The sequence below is a fragment of the Brachionichthys hirsutus genome, chromosome 19 (assembly GCF_040956055.1).
Source record: "Brachionichthys hirsutus isolate HB-005 chromosome 19, CSIRO-AGI_Bhir_v1, whole genome shotgun sequence".
Classification (NCBI taxonomy): Eukaryota; Metazoa; Chordata; class Actinopteri; order Lophiiformes; family Brachionichthyidae; genus Brachionichthys; species Brachionichthys hirsutus.
In genome coordinates, this window is record NC_090915.1 from 7,882,157 (window position 1) to 7,903,467 (window position 21,311).

At 43.8% G+C, this 21,311-nt stretch overlaps 1 protein-coding gene across 1 annotated transcript in view; it reads left to right on the forward strand.

The window, feature by feature from the left end:
• Window positions 1-16,217, forward strand: part of LOC137908129 (rab GTPase-activating protein 1) — a 39,924-nt gene extending 23,707 nt beyond the window's left edge. The window contains exons 16-27 of the mRNA XM_068752481.1: window positions 589-663; window positions 1,611-1,736; window positions 1,856-1,999; window positions 2,548-2,589; window positions 2,771-2,899; window positions 5,300-5,392; window positions 6,336-6,446; window positions 6,684-6,788; window positions 7,577-7,660; window positions 11,457-11,528; window positions 13,388-13,588; window positions 13,857-16,217. Of these exons, the coding sequence (XP_068608582.1) occupies window positions 589-663; window positions 1,611-1,736; window positions 1,856-1,999; window positions 2,548-2,589; window positions 2,771-2,899; window positions 5,300-5,392; window positions 6,336-6,446; window positions 6,684-6,788; window positions 7,577-7,660; window positions 11,457-11,528; window positions 13,388-13,588; window positions 13,857-13,979 (1,305 nt within the window). The 3' untranslated portion in view covers window positions 13,980-16,217. The remainder of the gene's footprint in view (window positions 1-588; window positions 664-1,610; window positions 1,737-1,855; window positions 2,000-2,547; window positions 2,590-2,770; window positions 2,900-5,299; window positions 5,393-6,335; window positions 6,447-6,683; window positions 6,789-7,576; window positions 7,661-11,456; window positions 11,529-13,387; window positions 13,589-13,856) is intronic.
• Window positions 16,218-21,311: the final 5,094 nt, after the last annotated feature.

Here is a 21,311-nt window from a genome sequence, read left to right on the forward strand (position 1 = left end):
TTATTTCCTGTTATTATTCATTATGCATAACTCAGGTGAGGGCATCAATCTTCCCAGACAAACGCCTCCTCAGGTGTGTTTGAATAATTCAGTGGGCCCTCCCTTTCCTCTGTGCAGATTGAGCCACACTTTGTCTGTTTGTGTTTGTAGCTCAGTAGGCCACCTTTAACCCAAGTTTCTCTTTCAGTCTGCCCATATTGACGGTTTTTCCTCTATACCAGCGTTTCTGTTTCCTTTCTGCTTATCTGTTTTTAACAGTCTCTCCTCATGGTTTATTTTTCTTCATTTGTCATTCCAAATCTTCCTTTCATCTTGGTCCTGCTGTGACTACTCTAATGCCAGTAATGGGACTACTTCAAAACAGTCGCAAAATAAAACATTTATATATGCTTCTGTACACCTTGTAACGTAATTTAAGTTCTCTGTCTTGTTTTCTTTAATTCAGTTCTAGACTTTCTGGTTTCAAAGTGACAGAAACGTTTAGGCTAACATCTGTTTTGCGATGTTTGTCTTCCCTCATCAGTTTTTGAATTTGCTGTGGAACTTGCGGCCTAATTGTGTTCCCATTTGCTCTGTCATCTCCTTCAGGCTTACTCTGTTTATGATGAGGAGATTGGATATTGCCAGGGACAATCATTCCTGGCTGCTGTGCTGCTTCTGCATGTGAGTATCACACATCAGCAGGGCACATCTGAAATCCTTAGCTTTTAAATCATTTCAAGAGCTCAGATGAACTGTTTTGTTTTCATTTGATACTGGTATTTTGTAATATTCTGCAGTGCTGAAGGATCGGCCTTGACGCATCTTGAATGAAATTGAGCTTTGTGGCTTTGTCAATGTGGACTAAGCATTTACAGATTCCATGTGGGTGTTGGATAATCACATTTCATTCATATCATTCATTCATTTCCTGACCGCTCGATCTGATCCGGGTCGCGGGTGTTGCTGGAGCCTATCCCAGCTGTCTCAGGGCATGAGACATGGTACACCCTGGTCAAGCCGCCAGTTTATCACAGGGCCACACACAGGCAATCATTCAGACACAATAGAAAATTTAGCGTAGCCAATTCATCAAAATTGCATGTTTTTTTATGCAGAACATACAAACTCCAGACAGAAAGGCCCCAAGTTGGATTCGCACCTGTGACCATCTTGCAGCTCTACCCACTGCGTCACTATGCTGCCCTGATTCATATCAATAATATAAATAGTGTATTGGTGTTCCTGCAAATCATGAACATAACAATGCTTCCTCCTAGTGGACAAACACTGTCAATGACTTACAAAAGGATAAATTGAAGATATTTGTAGTGTCTAACATTTTAACTACCAACTTCAGGCAGTTTATTACGACATGTATACATACCGGTATTTGGAAAAGTAGCATGCCATGTAAAAAGGGTTATCATTAGAATGTGTTCTACTACTGTACTTTCAGCATCTTCATATCTGCCACTTCTAGCTCCGCCTCCGTCTTTTCCTCAGAGCCACTGTCTCTAAGCCGTCCATCATGGCTGGCCTCACCACTGTCTTTTAGACCTTTCCTTTCATCCTCGCTGACACTGTCCTATCACATAGTACTGTTTAAAAATGTTTTTTGCGTTCTTCAGATGCCAGAGGAACAAGCTTTCAGCGTATTGGTCAAGATCATGTTTCATTATGGCCTCAGAGACCTTTTCAAGCAAAACTTTGAAGATCTGCACTGCAAGTTCTTCCAGCTTGAGAGACTCATGCAGGTGTGTGTGTTGCAATTGTTGATATAATTGCTTTTTTTGAAATTGGTTGACTTCACTGTCCACCTTTGACTGGTTTGTTTAGCAATGAATCCACCTTGTTGTCTCTCTGTCTTGAACAGGAATACATTCCAGACTTGTACAACCACTTCCTGAATGTGGGTCTGGAGGCTCATATGTACGCCTCGCAGTGGTTCCTCACCCTCTTCACAGCCAAGTTCCCTCTTTACATGGTGTTCCATATTATTGACCTGCTTCTTTGTGAGGTGTGTAATATGACAGACTGGCTTCGATTTAAGCGTGTGGCAGGCAGATTTTTTTTTAAATTCCACAAATAGAATTCGCATACTTAATGAAACGATAAACGGAGAAAGATGTCTTACGACATGGAAACAGTAATGAGTAACATGAGGTATCAAGTTAAATTAGAGCGAAAAATATATAAAAATCATTGCAAATAAGCACTTCCACTTCAAGGAGTCCCAGATTGTCGAGAAAATTAGACAAAGTGAAAACTATGTCCCATTCAACAAACTGAAGCATCATATAACAGAACCTTGTAGACTTCTAGATTTAAGGAATTATGAACAGATCCGACTACAGAGGAGAAGGCTTCAAATCTCACACTGACAAATGGTCTATCTGGTCTAATCGTTTTTCTTAGTGCTGACTAGTTTATGTTTTGTCTGTCGGCTGCAATTGATATTTTATAATGAGTAAATGCATAGCAAAACGATAGAGCATGAACTTTGTCTTCATATACACGTGTATTATTATTCTTACGGTGACTTTAAAAATCTATTCTCATTTGCAGGGCATCAGTGTGATCTTCAATGTGGCTTTAGCACTTCTGAAGGTAATGTTCACATATAAGCACATAACAGTGTTGTGTCGTTCGATGTTTGTTTTGTTGTTGGTGGTGGTGGTTGTTCTTTAATGAGTTCTGATTATTGACACCGTCACTGTCAGTCATGCGGCATAAAAGGAAAGAAATTTTCTTTTAAATACCTTATTAATGTGCCTTTCGTCTTCCTCAGACATCAAAAGATGATCTTATCCAAACAGACTTTGAAGGAGCGCTCAAATTCTTTCGGGTCCCGGTTCCCAAGCGGTACCGCTCTGAGGAAAATGCAAAGAAATTGATGGAGCTGGCTTGTAGCATGAAGGTGAGTTTAGAGTAGAGAAGGACTACTGAATACTGGAACCTGACGCGCAGTAAATAAATGAGTGTACCGGTGCATCTTTCCATCCAGCAGTAATACTTCCACACCACTAGGGGCCACTATTGAACTTTATGTCAAGTTTAAGGAGTGCAGCGAAGTGGCACACGCTCTTATTTAAGAGAAAATTCAACCCAAAATAGAAAATTCTTGTATTTCATCATATCTTTGTGCAATTTATCCGTCTTGATTATTTAGGTGGGAGTTGCTGTTTCTTGGACTTGTCAGCTGTAGAGATGTCTGCCTTCGCTTGGATATGATGAATATAGATGGCACTTTCTCAAAACACTAAATATATATTTGAAAATCTCAGCAGCCATGTCTTGTTCCAGAAATCCCTGCATCAAGCCGCAGAAGGAGGCATGCCTCCACTTAATGACGAGAGGCTCGTGCTTTTCGCAGGGCAGGTGTGGACATTAATGATGTCCTCCTCTGCTATCTTTAGTACCTAGGAGAAAAAGACATGGAGACACAAGGGACGTGCTTCCTTAGTTTCTTATTTGAAAGAAGGCAGACACACTCGCACCTGCGTCCTGACCTGTTTACAACAGCCTGGCTTAGTTTGGAGGACCCGACTTTGAAAGAAACTTTCCTTTGAAGGGCAGAGATATTTATTAGCACAAACTCTGTACAGGCGCCAAAAGGGAGAGACATTTTTTATTTTCTGGTCCTCGGTTTACAGGAACGCCACAAAGAGGGAGACTTATAAAGAGTTCCCACAGTGGAGGTAAAAAAAACCCAGTGGAACTAAATCAGAGGCAACTCGACTTGCTCTGTGGACTTGCGCTGACATTTCAGCATTCATTATGGGAGTATCTGCCCTGAACATAGATCATGAGTTTGGGCTGAAGAGGCCTCAGAAGCACATTGTTATCTTTTTATGCTTTGTTTGGAAGGATGGAGAGATGATGTAGAGAGGGATACACGTGACTGAAGCAGAGAGTTTTCTGAGTTGGTAGATGCTCACATAATGTTACAGATCTTCTGTATAGTATTATTTATTTTTCTATCCTAAAAGTTAAGATCAAAATCCTGGTGCTTGTATCAGTCCACCCCAGTTTCATCACTCACATGGTTGAATTCATACAGAACTGTTAAAGCGGCCTCTGGGTTATTAGAAATACTGATGCTCATTTAAAAGAGGAAATGTGATTTGAGGTTGTTAGAATTTGAACGCATCATTTGTACGAATCTTTGATGAGGAGCGCCGCCAGCAGTCCAGTCATTAAACACGTTCAGAGACGATCTTGGGGTGAAACTGAGGTCATGATTGTTGTCTCCATGTATAGTTATGACAACTGCTTTCTCTTTTTGTCTGCCAACCTTTTGACTTCTAAAGATAATAAATGCAATTTGTGCAGGGAATTTGAATTGTAATTGTGGATAAGTACTTTTTTTTGTTTAACTGTTCTTGCATTGAGGCTTGTTAATGTAGTTTTTTTTTATTCAGGCCTCCACTAGGAGAGATCAAGTGATTTCACAATGTGCCTCTTTTAGTGCACATTTAGAAAAGCAATATCCTGATGGCATAGGTAATTTGCTCATTTATAATTGATCCAAGGCTTGTAGGTTGAGGAATATTTTATTTAGCTGTACTTGCTTTTCTAAGTTGGAACTTCTATCCTGAGGCTAAGAAAAAAGGAATTACTGCTTGTTCTTTCCTGGCTTGTAATTTAAGGAACAGAATGTGCAATCGAATACAGCCAGAGAAGCATCCATTGATACACATGCAGTGACACACGTATGGGTCACGTTTTCCCAGCCCTGCCAGCACCATTTTACTGCGATTTAATGCCAAACATGTGACTGGAGCACGAAGCTGCACTGATGCACGCAAAGACAAGTCTGGATTGATGCTGCAGCCGTGTCTACATGCATATAAGTCCACTGAATCGACACGCAGGTGTTGTACACAGTGTTGGTTGGCTCCTCTGTAATGCTAACAGTCAGGCACATAGTGCTCATAGTATGGATGCTGTTTCTATTAAGAAGCCCAATGGCAATGAGAAGCCTGTTGAAGGGATCGCTTAAACGCAGCATGTTTGCGATTAAATGAGACTCTGTTTCTTGTGATCAGAGATGTCCCACTGACCCTGAACTCCGCATACTGAACTTCTAAAGAAGCAGCAATTAAAAAGCTTCTATTGGGCCCTCTGGATTTGCATGTTTTGCTGAAATGCTCAAATCTTTGATTTTTGTACTCTATCTGTTTTAGGAATATAGTATTTTGCAGATATATTTGTATCCTATTTTTTTTTTATTTTTTTTTACTTCATTCAAATTGTTTAATACAACAAATCATCGAGACCACCACCATTTGCTTTTTCTACTCTCACTGCCAAACAGATCAGCCAGAAAAAGCTGAAGAAGTTTGAGAAGGAGTACCATACCATGAGGGAGCAGCAGGAGCAGCAGGAGGCCCCTATCGAGAGATATGAGGTAGATATGAGGACACAATATTGGCATGAGAAAAGTCCCTCCAGGAAATAAACTTGATTTTCAGTTTGATCTAATTTTTTGTTTTGGCAAGAAAGTCATCAAATATTAATAATTTTAAAAATTGTCTTTTTTTAACATAGTAGACTTTGATGATCGTTTGAAGAAAATGAATAAAGCAAATTCCATAAATTGTACATGCTATTTGTCTCTTAAGCGTAATGGCTTGTTTGGACAAAATACAAGACTTCTGCTTCTTTCAGTCTGTCTTCATCTAGACGTATTATTGTCCAAAAGCACTAAAGCTTTAAGCCACAGTTTGATAAAGAGGACCACAGTCATATTAGTTCTGTTAATTATTCGCTTTAGGATCATAAAACATATTTCACATTTATCACCGTTGCAGCTCTCTATCTAGCTCTATAAAAACTTTAATGGGATTCCCAGTTTCAGCGGGCAGAGGATTAGAAATGACTCATTATCCTTTCATCTGAAAAATGTGGGGGGGGGAATTTCAATTAAAAGTATTTTGTTAACTTGGACCACATCAATGTGTGTTATTTGTGAGACAGAAGTCAGGGACTCTAAAGGTGTGCATCTCGTAATTGTTTTCTTCAATTCGCTTCACATATTTTTTGACAGTTTATTTTGTTCATTCACCTGTGATAGAGGGAATGGCCTGTACACATCAGAACTGCAGTATTTAAATGACCTAGTTCTGTTTTGGAGTTAATGATGAACAGCTGACTGTCACACATTCATTTTCCACCGGAGCCCAGTTAACTTGTATGTCGTTGCTTTACTTTTGAAAATGTGCAGCCAGGAGGAGATGCTCTCACTTCATTATTTACTTTTTCTTCCTCCTCATCTCTCTTTACTTTCCTAACTTCTCTCCATTGTAACTGTTGTGTTGTTGTTTTTTCTGTCCCTCTGTTACTCCATCCAGCGGGAGAACCGCCGCTTGCAGGATGCTAACATGCGCTTGGAGCAGGAGAACGATGACCTGGCACACGAGCTAGTCAGCAGCAAGATAGCCCTGCGCAAAGACCTTGACAACGTAAGCCAAAGAAGACGTGCGCATACTGTATGCGATGGTTTCGTGTGCGTGTGACAAAATATCTTCAGGAATCTGACAGGACACTCGGTGTAAGGCTACCTTAAATTTGGTGATGTGCAGAGCTGAAATACCTCCAGAGAGCTAAGGTGTAAATGTATGTGCAACAAAAACATTCGTGTTGCACAGCCTTCACGTATTCGTTATTGTCAAAAAATGATATATGTGTGTGTTTGCCAGGCTGAGGAGAAGTCTGACGCCCTGAACAAAGAGTTGCTGCTGACTAAGCAGAAGCTGGTGGACTCTGAGGACGAGAAGAGACGACTGGAGGAAGAGTCTGCACAGGTTAGAGTTTAAAAACATGTACATTTAGTTTTCTTTGCAGTTCTTGTGCCGTGCAGGGTAACAGATAGTTGTTAAAGACGGTACTTTCAGTGGCAGCACAGACAACATGTCACGCCGCCTTCTCTCTGCTGCCCGTGGAGATTGGTCCTCAGGAAGACAACATTAAAGACAGTTTGATAGTGATCGCCTCCTTTTCAGTGACTCACATCTAGCAAAGCCCTCACAGCGCCGATCTTCTGTCGTTTGCTGCTGTGTGGGAATGTACAATCAGAAAAGCACAGCCTGCTGCACCGAGGTTATCTGTTAAATTTTAGGACTTTCTGCAACACAGTTAGTCTGGGTCTGAATGAATTGTTCGTCTGTGTCATAGTAAATTAAAGCTAAATATGAAAGGTGCATCGCGTACATTTCCGTGAGCACTTGTGTCATTTCCTCCACTGAAAGTTGTTACTTCACTCTCTTTGAGTTCAGTGATGGATTCTTCTGAGGCAGAGGACACCTGCTGCCCTTTGTTCTCATGTGTGTCTAGCAATGTCCTCCAAACGCCTCCCGTCGGTTTCAACGTGTCGGTGTAGCTGTGAGTGATTTATGCGATTCGGTGGAGGTTCTGCAGAGGCGTGACTTTGCCCTGAGCTTAAAGTCTGCCAATACTTTACTCTCTCTTCTTTACATGTCTCAGCATTGTCCCGGTCTCTGGGGCCTCCTACTCTGCCTCTGACCTTGGTCCCCGCCCTGCAACAACCTAACGGTATCAGTGTGTGTGTGTGTGTGTGTGTGTGTTTCCACAGCTGAAGGAGATGTGCAGGCGAGAGCTCGACAAGTCTGAATCGGAGATAAAGAAGAACGGCTCAATCATTGGAGAATATAAGCAGGTGTGCAATTGTCTCATATCGATGTTGATTCCCATCAGATGGCATAAACACCAATATCACTTTACCTCACATATCTGAAGCGCCTCTCCTGGATTGCATATTAGAGAAGTGAAATTGTGAATTGTGGCAGACCCACCTCGTTTTCGTTGACACTTTGAACACTTGAATTTGTCATAAACACAATAAAACCCATCAAAAGTCTGCTCGATCTCCTTCACCGAGGTAAGACAAACTCCCAGGGCACTTTTAAAGTGGAGATCAACAAACCCTCCATGACAAAGTATTATTATAATTATACATAAAAAAGAAAAATCACATTTTCAGATGGTCTTTACTTAAAAAGCAAATGAATGTGAGTGATTTGAAACTGTGTTACAAAGTAAAAGTAAATACCACATGATTTATGTCACACATTTATTTACAAGGGAACACATATATACACAAGTAAATGAAGAACATTATCAACGAATCTCAATTAAATTCATGCATTCGTTTTATGAATGGGCCATTGAACGCCACACAGATCCACGCTGGAGGAGCCAGAACAATAAGAACCTCACAGATAATTAATACAACCAATAAATTGATTCTGAAATCTACTTTGAGAGAAAATATGTAATTACACCTAAGCCCCATCTCTCGGGGCTTAGGTGTAATTAAATCACAAGCAGAGTTCTGCTCAGCTGCTTGTGATTTATGGACATTCATCATTTCAAAAGGTTTGTGATCGTTTTTATTTTTTCTTGCCTTGTGGAGTTGTCAAATGTAATGCAGATAAATACAAAGCATTCAGTGATCCTGGGACAAGCACAGAGCAGATGTATCTTGAATTAGCAAAGCCAGTCAGGGACACAGGTGCATACAAAGCAGGTGATAAGCCGCTGTGGCTGGCTTGTGAATTATTATCAGAGGCAAACATTCAGCGACGTTAAGGGTTAAGACCAACATTTAAAAACTCACTGATTAGAAATTCAGAAAACATCCAGCAGCTGGCAATCTCTGCACAGCATGCAATGGTCTGGAGGCTGATTGCTCGTCCTGGAGTATCAAGAATGATGGTTAAAAATTTATCGTGTTTTTGCCACTGCTGCTTGTAGTTTTATCTGTGTACCGGTACTGTTAATAGTTTTTTGCATGTCAGAATCTGGGACATTGGAAGAGGAAGTCTTTGAACTCCTCTTCTTATCATTCCTTACTTGGCTTCTCTTTTCAGACTGAGCTCTGATCAAGCTATTAACAAATCAAGCCATGGATATTTAAAGATAATATAAGAGCAGTTTGCTTTCATTTGCTTGTCTCGTTTGCGAACCACAAGTGTCTAATTTTTATCAACTCAAGTTGAACTCAGAGCCTGTGATAACTTAGCCTGCGAGCATAGTTTGAGTTCCTGTCTTGCAGAATTCCTCTTAGGGTGATATCCATCCTTTGAGATCTCATCCTGTCACTTAATGCTTAAATATAAACCTATCCAGATCAAGTGGTGTTATCATCAGCTCTGAGACACTGCAACAATCCAGCTCTTCTCATGCTTTGCTGGGACAGACAGAAATAGCAGGAAGACTAATTTAGAAACAGACCTCAACTTCACCTGAGTCTATAATTAGTACCACCCAATTGAAATTGACAGCAGATCTGATGAGAGGAGATGTCAAAGAGGAGATGGGATTGATGTCTTTATTATGGGTGAAAGCACACTACAGCCTGGCAGAATGCAGCTGGGAACAGTGCTGAGCAGCGCAAAGAGCGACAAAAATAGTTCTTTTTGTGAGGAGGAAGAGGGTGATGGATGGCAGAGAGGGAAAGAATGAACAGAAGTCTATGGCTGCAAGAGGGAGGACAGCGACATTCAATCCTCCGGGACTGACAAGTCGAGGAATGCCCCGAAATAGACTGCATTGTTTTTTAACCCAGATAACACAAATCATTCCTCAAATGGCGTTTTCCTGTTTCAGCGGCTGCAATTGCCAAGTTTGGTTTTGTGGGATTGGAGCCATAAGAGCTTTGTGTGCTAATTGCCCCTCCAGCCCAGGAGGACTGAGGGGAACGCCTGTTAATGTAGAATGTTAAAAATGGCGGTGATGGGTGTTTTGTTATCCCTTCTGCAGCAACGGGCCCCAGTGCCTTCTGTCTCCTTTGCCTCGTTAGCGTTAGATTCATCTCCTACATTTCTCAAATATTTTGACCCTGGATATAAAAATATTTCCAAGCGTCCTACGAACTCTTTAAAGTATTGTCCAAGTATTACAATACAATTAATCACTCTTTCCCTCTCTGTTTTTCACTATCCTCTTCTCTGTCTTTCTCCCTCTCTCTTTCTCAACCCAACCGGTCAAGACAGATGTCCGCCACAGATAATCTTAGGTTCTGTTCAAGGTTTCTGCCTGTTACAGGGAAGTTTTTCCTGGCCTCCGTCTCCAAAGTGCTTGCTCATGTGGAACAAGTTGGGTTCAATCATTCCCTGCTACACCTGTAAAGTTTCACCTCACAGCTTTCTGATATCAACTGATGCGATTTAAGTAAAATTAATTTAATTATTACTTCCTTAATACAGACGGTGCTGCATTAAGGATTCATGGCTGTCAACTAACATGTGCATGACACATAGCCCTTCTAATTATAGCTTATAGAATGTATAAATAGAAATAATAAAATAAGTGGAAGTGTCGGCAAGATTAGCATCTTATTTTAAAGATTAGCATTGTAAAAGACGCAGCATGCCTTGGTGGAACAAAACTTGGAAGGAGAGGAAGCAGGGAAAGTAAAAGCTGAGAAGGGTGGCAGATGCTGAGAGAAAACGATCAAATACGTGTAGGAGGAGAGCCATGGAGATCTGCTTGGTTAAAGGCGCTCATATGGAGTAGATGTGTATGGATTTATCTCTGAGAGGAGAAGGCGTTTAGGATGACTCACGTCACATTGATCTCCATGTTCGTCAGCCTAAAGACGTGGGAGAGTGTGTGTGTGTGTGTGTGTGTGTGTGTTTGCAGTCAGCATGTCTACGGGTGTCGAAGGACAAAAAGAAACGGAGATGATGTAGAGGTGCACATGTGTCACTAATGCATCATGCGAGTCCTGCTGGAAAAACAAGACCTTATGACATCACTAATGGATTTACAGTGAGGATAACGGGATGAAGTCTCCACCACAAAGACGGATTCGTCAGCAGCCACAAGCAACAGAAACAGAAGCGTCGGAGGGGGCCGAGAGGTGGAATCAAAAGCCGATCTTAATGGGCGCCTCCCTTTGTCTCTACAAGAGTTGCAACACAACGTTTTCCACAAGCAGTGCGTCCTCCATCAGCAACCTTCTCATGCTCTCGTGAGGGACGGGGGGGGGGCGCTCTCCGCTCACGGCTGCATAATAACAATAGTACAGGCGCAGTGGTTAGCACTGTTGCCTCACAGCAAGAAGGTTCCGGGTGCGATTCCTTTCTGTGTGGAGTTTGTACGTTCTCTCCGGTTTCCTCCCACCTCCAAAAACAAGCACTTTAGGTGAATTGATTCAGTGTGTGTGTGTGTGTGTGTGTGTGTGTGTGAATGGTTGTCTGTCTCTGGCGACGCATTCGGGGTGTACCCCACCTCTCGCCCGTAGCAGGCTGGGATTGGCTCCAGCAACTCCCGTGACCCACAAAGCGGAAGTGGATGGACGGATGATGGCACAGCTTCATTTTTCGTTGTCGTGCTGTTCTTTCACTCCGCTGCCGATGACAATAAAGTTCTATTCTTTTCTACTCTATTCTATTTTGGTGCAGCTGAACAAAGTTCCTGAACGTCTGTCTCTGTTCTGGTTCTTACAGATCTGCTCCCAGCTGAGCGAACGACTGGAGAAACAACAGACGGCCAACCGAGGAGAACTGGAGAAAATCAGGGTGACACTCACACACACACACACACACACACACTGAATGCTGCTGTGTGCACTCAAATTCATCTTGCAGTTCAGCTGCTGGGAATGAGGTGGAAGTGTGCTAAATGCGCGCGTGTGTGTGTATTTGTGTGTGCGTGCACGTTCATCTTTTACATCACTTGTTATTGTGTCTTTTCCGGGTGTTTGATTAGGAGGACACTTTTGGTGTGTGTGTGTGTGTGTGTGTGCACGTACATCTTTTTCAGCACTTTTCCGGGTGTTTAATTAGGAGGAATGAAAAACGGCAGCTTCTGCAACACTTTTGTGCGCGTGTTGGGAACCATGACGTCGTCTCGACTCAGAGTTGGTGGGAATGTGGAGTCGGACCGAGGTGCCCGGGCATCTCATTCCCAGCGTGTGTGTGCACTTGGATCGTCGACTGCTTTCTGAGACTGGAGCTGGAGAAAGGCCCGTTGGCTGTATCAGGACCGCTCGAGGACTCGCAACAGGACGAGTCCCGTACCGGATGAGCGTGTCGGCTGGAGACAAATGCGAGGTCGATCATCATGTCGGCTCCGGCGCGTCTTTGATTCAACGCTGCAGAAATTGAAATGCAACTTGTAGTCATTGCTGCTACGTCTGGTGTAGAGGGGTTACCATAGGGAGTTACCACAGTGTAAATTAGCAATGTTTAAACAATACACTGATACAGTTATTCCTTATCCAACTCTATTTAAAATGATGACAGAAACAATCTCGGGTCTGGCGCTCCGCTGCTTCATTATGGCTCTCATCCACTTCTACGGTGAGGAGCCGAGAAAGGCTACGTTTTAATAATAAAAAAAAAAAAAGATTGGCAGCTTAATCCGAATGGAATGGAATGTTGTTGCCGACGAGCCGAGCTCCTGCAGACACCGCTCGGATCATGTCATCAGCAGCGGTGTGCTTAGATGGAGAACTTTTCCACGCCACTCCCGCGTAACGATCCGTGCTGAATGAATGAACACTGTGAGACTATTCCAAGCGTCTGAATGGGGCGCTGTCCACCGCTACGGTCAGTCCAGCCTGTTTGCAGCGATTTTCTTTTGCTGCTTTCAACCCAGAACGAACTCTGTGACTGGACGGCTCAGTGCGGCCCGGCTCTGAACGGCGCAGGGAAGTACAGCTGGCTTGTGCGGTTCGACACTAATGAGCTGCTGCACCAGTAACTACACGGGACACGCTGTCTTCACATCGCGGAATATCTAACAAGCATCACGTTTAGTCAGACGCGAGTTGTTCAGTTCGACTTTTTGTGTATCCACCACCAGTTCTTCTGTTGGCGTCCGGACTTTCTGCGCTACTTCTTAGGCGTTCGTTAAAAAGCCTCACAAGCATCCCTCTCGTGATGAAAGCAAAATGTTCACGCGGCAATTTGCACCGTGAACACGTCGCCTGAACGTTCGGTCACAAAGATCTTGATCCGATTCTGTTTCTGAAGTCGGTGCTTTCTCAAAACTCCGACTCAGCGCGATGTCAGTGGATTCATATTTCATTATTAAACCTTAAATCTTTTTTTGTGTCATCTCATCAAGTTTATAGATTCTGTGAGTGGTTTAAAGACAAAAAACTAAATACATATCCTCAGAAATCAATTGACAGAATTTGATTAACTGTTTATACATGCCTTGTAGGTCTCATAATTGGGTTCTGTTGCTAAATTAAAATTTATACTGAGAGTATAATTGACTTTATATTTGGTTATTGCCCAGCGCTGCGCGTTACAATAGAGGACACGGTCCGTCCACATCAGCACAAACTGAGTTTTCCGGTAGCGGAGACATCTCTGTCCTAGGACACAAGTCTTCTAGCGTCCTCTCTCTCACTTTCACCTTTGTCTAGTCCAAAGTGGAAAGCTGTGACAAGTGCAGCAGCCTTTTCAACAAAGAGGGTCGCGTCCGGCCCACCGCTACCACGGCGCCTGCTGGGGGGCCTGAGGAGATGGATGAGGAGAAGGAGGATTTGAAAAATCAGCTGAGAGAGATGGAGCTGGAACTGGCTCAGACCAAACTGCAGCTGGTCGAGGCCGAGTGCAAAATCCAGGTACGTGATTGTTTCAGCGACGCTTTCAGTGCTGCTTGAATGTGAAAGAGGATTTCAGTACCGGGTCAGAGAGTCTGAGGTGGGACAAGCGTGAGGACGACATGCCAGGGAAGCAGAGGCTCCTCAAATCACTGCAGGACATTTGCTATTAAGATTGACCCGTGACCCGCAAAGCAGAAAAAGCGGGTCACGGGTCTGCTGCCGATCGTGAGGTTGGATGGATGGCAGACTTGTTTTACCCAGAATAACGAGGCATATTTCTCTCCAGGATCTGGAACACCGCCTGGGTCTGGCTCTCAACGAGGTTCAGGCCGCCAAGAAGACGTGGTTCAACCGAACGCTCACCTCCATCAAGACCGTGACCGGGACCCAGGGCAAGGAGACCACCTAACCAGGAAGCCCGTCATCCGGGTGTACACGGACCGCATGTGGGGCACCACGTTGGAACGTCTGGACACCGAACCCAATGGGCCACAACGTTAACTTGAACCGTTAAATCCCGGGACGACTATTACTACAAACTCATGCTATTTGTTCCCCTTATCAAAAAAAATGTCCTTCTGTTTCCGTGTTTGTCCCCGCCCCCCAATCCCTCAGATCTAATCAGCCCAAATCCATTTCCTCCCGTCTATCCCAAATGACTGCAGACGACTGTGCTGCTGCTAAGGCGCTGAAAAATACAAGATAAAGAACAATGGCGCCGCTTTCCCCAGAGAAACGGACGCAGACGGAAAAACCCAAAACAAAAGACAAACACTTAATTTATTTCTGTCTTTGTACTGCTGATACTGAAGACCCGCTGAACGGAGGATGGACACCTGAGCATAACGAAGACAACACTCCGTCCTTCCTCGCTGTTCTGCCTGATCCCCCCCTAAACGACTGGCACGAGCCGACCAGTCCCTGTAAAATGTTTGTTTTAAGTACGAATGCTAATAGGCGCCGTTTCAAAATGGAGCTTTTTCTAATTTTGTTTGAACAATGTCTTTCTTTTTTTCTATGTATGTACACGAATGCGTTCATAAGTAGGATGTGTGTGTGTGTGTGTGTGTGTGCATGTCTAATGTTTTTTTCTGACTGGGAGGGGCGTATGTTAATGAGGAAGCGAGGAAAGAAACCCCGTATATGAATGCGTAAATAAATTGACTGAAATTGTGTTAAGAGAGAGAGACGCGTGTAAGGGAAGCTGTTCCTGATCGTCTGTGTTCAAATGCGTATCAGGATGACGCTGGAGAGCAGGTTTCTGACAAAGCCTTGATCCGAAGGTCGGTGACGACTAAACTAGCAGGTAGAATCATATAATTTACAGCCAGAACGGGAGGATGGAGGCCGGTCCGATCGGAGCGGCTTAAACGGCGGTTCGTCTGGTTTGGAAACTTCAACTTGTGTGACGCAGGAGATGTCAGAACGCTGTTGAACCCCAGAGCACTGCAATGCTTCTCACGAGCCAAGTCGAAATCAAACGCACACATACTTAATCCCTACTGGACTTGAACGCACCATTTATTTTAAGCCCACCTGCCTCTCGCAGCGGTCACTGGCTGGTTGTCTTCGGGATCTCTTACCAACACAAACACCGATTTGCACCGTAAATAGAAGCAAACAGTGGCCACTTTATTAGGAACGCCCCGTCGTTAAAGCCGTCGTGCTCTCAATCGGTCGAACCGGTACGGAATAATATCCCTGCCAAGCATTTTGAGGTTGAAAGATTTCACTGTGTTCAGGAGGAAAAGGAAGCTTGAGAGGCCGCTGAGTGTTTTTAAACACACACACACACACACTGCTGTAAGTGTCGAGGCAGCGAAGCCAACACACACACGGACGCTTGTCAAATGCCAGACGTGTAACTCAGCACCTTGATTGTGGATCGGTGTCACAGGGGTTACTCTGTCAGCCACAAGAATTCAGAGTGAGGCCATTAGAGGCTATCGCAGGGTGTGTGTGTGTGTTTACAATTTAACCTGATGGCGGAATCTGATTGGTTGAGACGTACTTGTGATGTCAGAAGGAAAGAGAAGGTCAACAAGGCCATCCCTCTAAAGGCACTGGTTTGTACATAGCAGCCATTGAAACACGAATATGGAGTTTCTCACGAGTTTCCACTGTAACTAATGTTGCCTACCTGCCGCCGTGCTTCTGTTTCAGCCCGTTTCATTTTCAACGTCAGACTGCTGTTTGGTTCACTAAATGCCAAAATGTAGCTTCATCGTCCAGACGTTAGCAAACGTTATCACTGTGTGGAACTCGTAATAGTGTAGGATGCGTTTGTGTATACATCATGAATTTCCTTATAAAGACGAACACACAAGTATGTCGGTCTCGTTCTTTACGTGCGTTCAGTTCAAGAAGGATGAAGGCGGTGATGTCATCGGGCAACAAAATACAACACAACGATATGTGACAATCGACCAGGACTTTGTTGTGCGTTTGCATTTTGTACATTGAGAATTATAACTAAACTCTGCAGATATGCGACCGTCTCAGGCCCTTTCATTGCGTTTGTGTGTCTCCTGAGTTTAGCTTGTGTGGACTTCTGAGAAGGCCGTGTACCCGCCTGGCTGTGTCCTTGCTTACGTGCCATGTTGCATCTGAGAAGGCGAAGGGTAAGACGCCCTCTCTGTTATTTTAATGAGACTTCTCCAATTTGCCTCTCGGGATCACTTCTCTGGACGCCTGAGATGCGTTTTAAACACCAAAATAAACCTGTTTCATTCCGGCTAATGATGTTGTGAAACGGCCTCTGTCGACCGGCTGGATGGAAATCTATTCCGAGATTATTCTCCCCCACGGCTCCGGTTTCATCCCTCCTGATGGATGCTCTGTTTTGTGTTGCGGCGGCGGCGGGGGGGGAAAGCTATGTTTGGTGCTTAAGATGTCCACGTGCACCAGCTCACTTTTATCCTGAAGTGTTTATTCTTTGAGCGGGCCTAGAAAATGATCACCTATAGTGATGGTGGCCGTAGAGATCCTCGCTATGCAGGCTGATGAGTTGGCAGCTCTGTGCCCGGAGCGGCGGGAGGTAACGGGAGTCAGCGTTACGCAATCGGCCCGAGACCCTCCCTTCTCTCCTGTCCCGGAGCTATAAATACAAGCGGCCAGGCAGCAACAGAGTGAAATTGAAAAGTGGAATGTGATGGCTGCTTGGTTCTGTCATTTGTGAGTCATGGACCAGAGGGCCAGTGTGGAGTTATGAGACCCCGGAGCCTCCCGGTGACCTCCTGAACTCCCTGTCACTTGATCTCCTGACTGCAGACTCACACTTGGACTCAAGTGTCGAGCAGCAGCTTTGACAGGTTTAAAAATCAAAGGTAACTAAGCGCATAAAGAAGATGAGGTTTTAAAGACTAATCAAATGTCTGGATGTCGACTGAAAATGATTTTTGTAATTGTCCTTGTGTTTCCTGAGGAAATTGAAGAGATCGCTCGGCAGACGACGGACACAGTCGTGAATTTAAGATGAAACTAGAATGAAAGTGAAAATAAAGTTAAAATCTTTGACTAAAGATTTCGCAGTGGAGCAATATGGCATAATGAGATCTGTAAGGTAAGGAGGGGCCTAGCTGTTGAGGGCTTTAAACGTGAGCAGAAGGAAATTTATTATAGGATATCATAGGCTTTTATATTATAAGGTAACGTAGATAGTAACGGGTGTAGCACAATTGAAGTTATCATAGCTGCTCATGCGTGTCGCTCACCTGAGTCATTGCTATTGTAGCAACACGTGGTTGCATACATCATGAGAGATTGTTGGTATCGGCTTAGTTTATTCATCCATCTGACGAAACCCGCAGCAGAAATGTTGCTGCCCATAAACAGGCACGGAAATCCAGAGTCAGCAGGGGCGAAACAAAGCCCGTCAACTTATTGTGATTTGTGAGCGTATTGCAGCTTCCTGTTACCGGCTGAAATATAACACGTCTTATCCCGAGTCCTTTCTTGCAGCACAAGCTCATTTCTTTTTGCACCCAAGTGCGTGAATCTGTCTGTGGTTAGTGTGTCTAATTGGGTTTCCAGATTAGTGCGTCCATAACTTACATCAAGGAATGAGATGTGGCAGCAAGAACATCATCAAACTGTCACCTGATATATCTGCGTCTGATAAACAGGATCTGTTTACTTCTGGGCAGAACGAACATTTACCCTCCAACAGCCTTTCCTGAGCAAAGCAAGCTGTTCATTGGCTGTTATTCCATAATGCTGTGCAAAATCTCAATTGGATTCTGGTCTGGACAAGTTTATCCCAAAGCTTTAGAAATGTCTTTGGATTGACTTGAGGGAAGACCCCCCCCCACCACCACCACCACCACAACAGGAAGTGTGACTTGGCTCCGAGCTTCTTCTATCAAGACGTCATCATCATCCAGATGATGGACTGCTAACACAAAGCTAGGATTTACATGTTTGTAGCGTGTCCTGTAGTTCAGCACTGAAACCCAACACATAAACCCCCAACATTCATTTAATGGTAATTTCCCACATGTCCATTGCCTTAATTGACCCACAGTTCAAATTTCAAAGACAATGAGAGAGATTCCCACGCAGAGATCAATCATTTTTCCAAATTTATTTTCATTTATTAAGCATAGATTATGTGGAAAAAAAGTGACAACAGAACACCCCTGCTGTGAATGCTGCTACTAATCAAAACGATCAATACATTGAATTCAGATGACTCCCTCGATTTATCATCATCATCATCTTCGGCTTCTGAGAGACTCCCACCTTATCCTTACATTTCACCTTTTTTGTTGATAAATTCATGTATTAAACAGATTTTGTGAACAATCGTTTCAGAGTTTGAGGCAACAACATACAATCCCCTTTTTGTAAAAACAAAAAACCAAACAAAACTTGTATTTACAGGAAAAAGGAAACGTTTGCCAAAATGTCATGAATAAAACAGGGTGTAAGTGCCAAAGTCAATGCCCACACAAGTATTTCAAAAGATATATTAATGTGTATATATGTAAGTATCCATATATATTTTGTATATATGCTTCTCCACAAATAAAAGCAAGTTTACTCTATGAGTAAATACATTCTACTCTACAATCAATAACAACGGAGTACATTCCCAATTAACATGGACTGATCATTAATCAGATTGATCAGATATTGGACTGAAATAATCAGTGGCCCATGACCAGGAAGTATGCAACAACATGCTCAATGTGACCGCACCAGTGTGTGTACGTTTGTATGCTTAAGCGTGTGTGAAATAACAGATGAACACACAAACACACACATTTTCCCCGACACACACGGAGAGAACGAGCCAATCGCGGAGCGAGTCTGGTTCAGTTTGCCTCGCCGGTCGAAACGTGATCCTGGATCTATTTCTGCCGACCCGCGACTTCCCGACTCGTCCTGCACCTTTTCTCCTTCCAGACTGCAGGACCCAAACTTCCCGTGTTAATGAGCACAGCACAGTTTTCCTCCACGACTGGGTTCGCACGCAGGGCACCTTTTTGTTTTTTTTGCTACTGTCTCAAATTGATGACTATCAGATCACGCGCCGTTTGATTTCTCATTTCGGTCAGGATGATCAGATTTGTGCAAAGCATTCAGAGTCTTTGGTGTCCGAATGAATCCTATCCCACGAAACAAACTCAATCTAATTCTCAAGCATCTCTTTGACCTTTGACCTGATAAAGAGTTTGGAGAGTTGAAAAATAACAACTACCTCAGTCCAAAAAAAAACTGACATCACCGGGCAACCCCCCCCCCCCCCCCACTGAACCCCTTCTGCTGCTGAACATGCCGCATCTAAAGCACACAACGCTCCTGCCTTTGGTGCCAAAGAGTTTTGATGAATGCTCTCCGTCCGCTCTTCCCCTGACGGCGAAGCTCCAGTTGTTCACAGATAACTGCGGCTTGTCCTCAAAGCAAAATCCATTATGTACAGCGCTACAGCCTGCAGTACAGCAACACGATGACACATTTTAGGTGTGTGTGTTATCTCAAGCTATAAATGGCTCAAATCCTAACGTACAAGCGAGTTCTAGACGCTCGCTATGTACAGTACAATCTTAAGTGCGATGTTCAACCCATGAGGCAAGGAATGCCATGCTGTCCCCATGTGCTTGGCTCTTACTGTCCTTGAATGCTGAAATATTTACATGTGTGAGGAGGACATGGCTGCTCGTGTGTATTTGCATGCGTGTTTGTGTGTGTCAGGCCCTGAGAACGAAAGGTGTGCTGCTTTGTGCTTCTTCCACTTGCGATGTTCGCGCAGGGCGGGTGTGTGTGTGTTTGCGATGGCTGCCGTAGCTTTTCCATTCCGGGGCTATCGCTATAGCAACCTGCCGCTGGCACCATCCTCAGACTTGTGGTGGAGCTTTACAGGATGCAACATCTGCAGCATCAGTTTAATGTTCCTCTTTGATTTTCATGCTTCCTCTGCAAATACATAATTTTGAAGAATAAGAAAATTTGATAAATGTTCTAATTTCCTTGTGATAATCCCCTCTGGACAACCGCTCGGATTCCTTTATTTTTACATCCAATTTCGGCATTACATTTATATAGAGGGAGACGGCAGCTCCCTCCACCCATCCAGCCAGCAGACCAACAGGACGGGGGGGGGTTAGGAGCGAGGACGACTCCTCCTGCATGTCTGTTCAGTCTGAGCGGCAACGAGACGGTTGCTCACTGAGGCATGAATGTCTGCCTTATAAACGTGGGCCATCTGGACCGGGAGGACAGAGTGGGAATCAGACCGGGTTCTTGGTTGATGGTGGAGGTCTCCGCACAGGTAGCTTCAAGTTATTCACCTCGCTGGAAATTCCACACAAGGATGGAAAAGTCAGGGCAAAACAGCGTCAAGGTCTAGACGCACAAACGAAGATCCACGACGCGTGGATCCAGCCCAGCCGAGACGTCTCAAGACGTATGTCAGGGAAGTAAGATGATCCCGGCGCTATTGCTATCTGTAAATCCCCGTCGGATGTGGCTCTCATAAGAAAAGATTAGGGGATGAGATAACTGCGAGCTGAAGGCCGGACGCCGCTGCTGCCAAACCTCTTCATTGATGAAAATTTCATGAGAACACTCCTCAGATTCTCACGAGAGCAACAACTGAGACCAAACTGGTGCTGCACGAAGAGTCTGACACGCATTCTGCCCAACATCTCGTATCCATCATCCAGATAAGCTAATAAAAGGAATACCAGATATTTAACCCAGCTGTGTGTTTGGTAGAAAGACGGATTATTGGTGGGTGTGACGAAAAGCCGTGCTTCCGGTCTCTGAGGAAAGTAGGACAGAGTAGATGATTGTTCTGAGTTCAGAGTATTCACGCACAGTACTGTATTGAAGTAACAGTATTCGCTGCCAGCAGTGAGTATATAGAAAATGTGCTTTCTGACAGGAAGTGTGTGTGATTGGGTTATTAGCGTGTTCAAAGAGGAGCAACTCTAGTCCTGGAGTTTGTGCTCAGAAAGGCTCAGAGAGACATCATGGAAAGAAGGAAGGAAGGAAGGAAGCATTACTCTAACAACACAGGTTAATAGAAATACCAAAGATAATATTGCATCTTCTAGAACTAGCTTAGATTGCTCAGTGTATATAAAATTGGAAGAAAGCTATACTGTGATATTAGTTACATTTCACGTCATAATCCTAAAATAATTTATACCAACAATAGTTATATTTTATAGAATATTTACATAAATACATCCTAATTTAATAAATATAATTGTCAGCACATCGTTATTGAAACGTA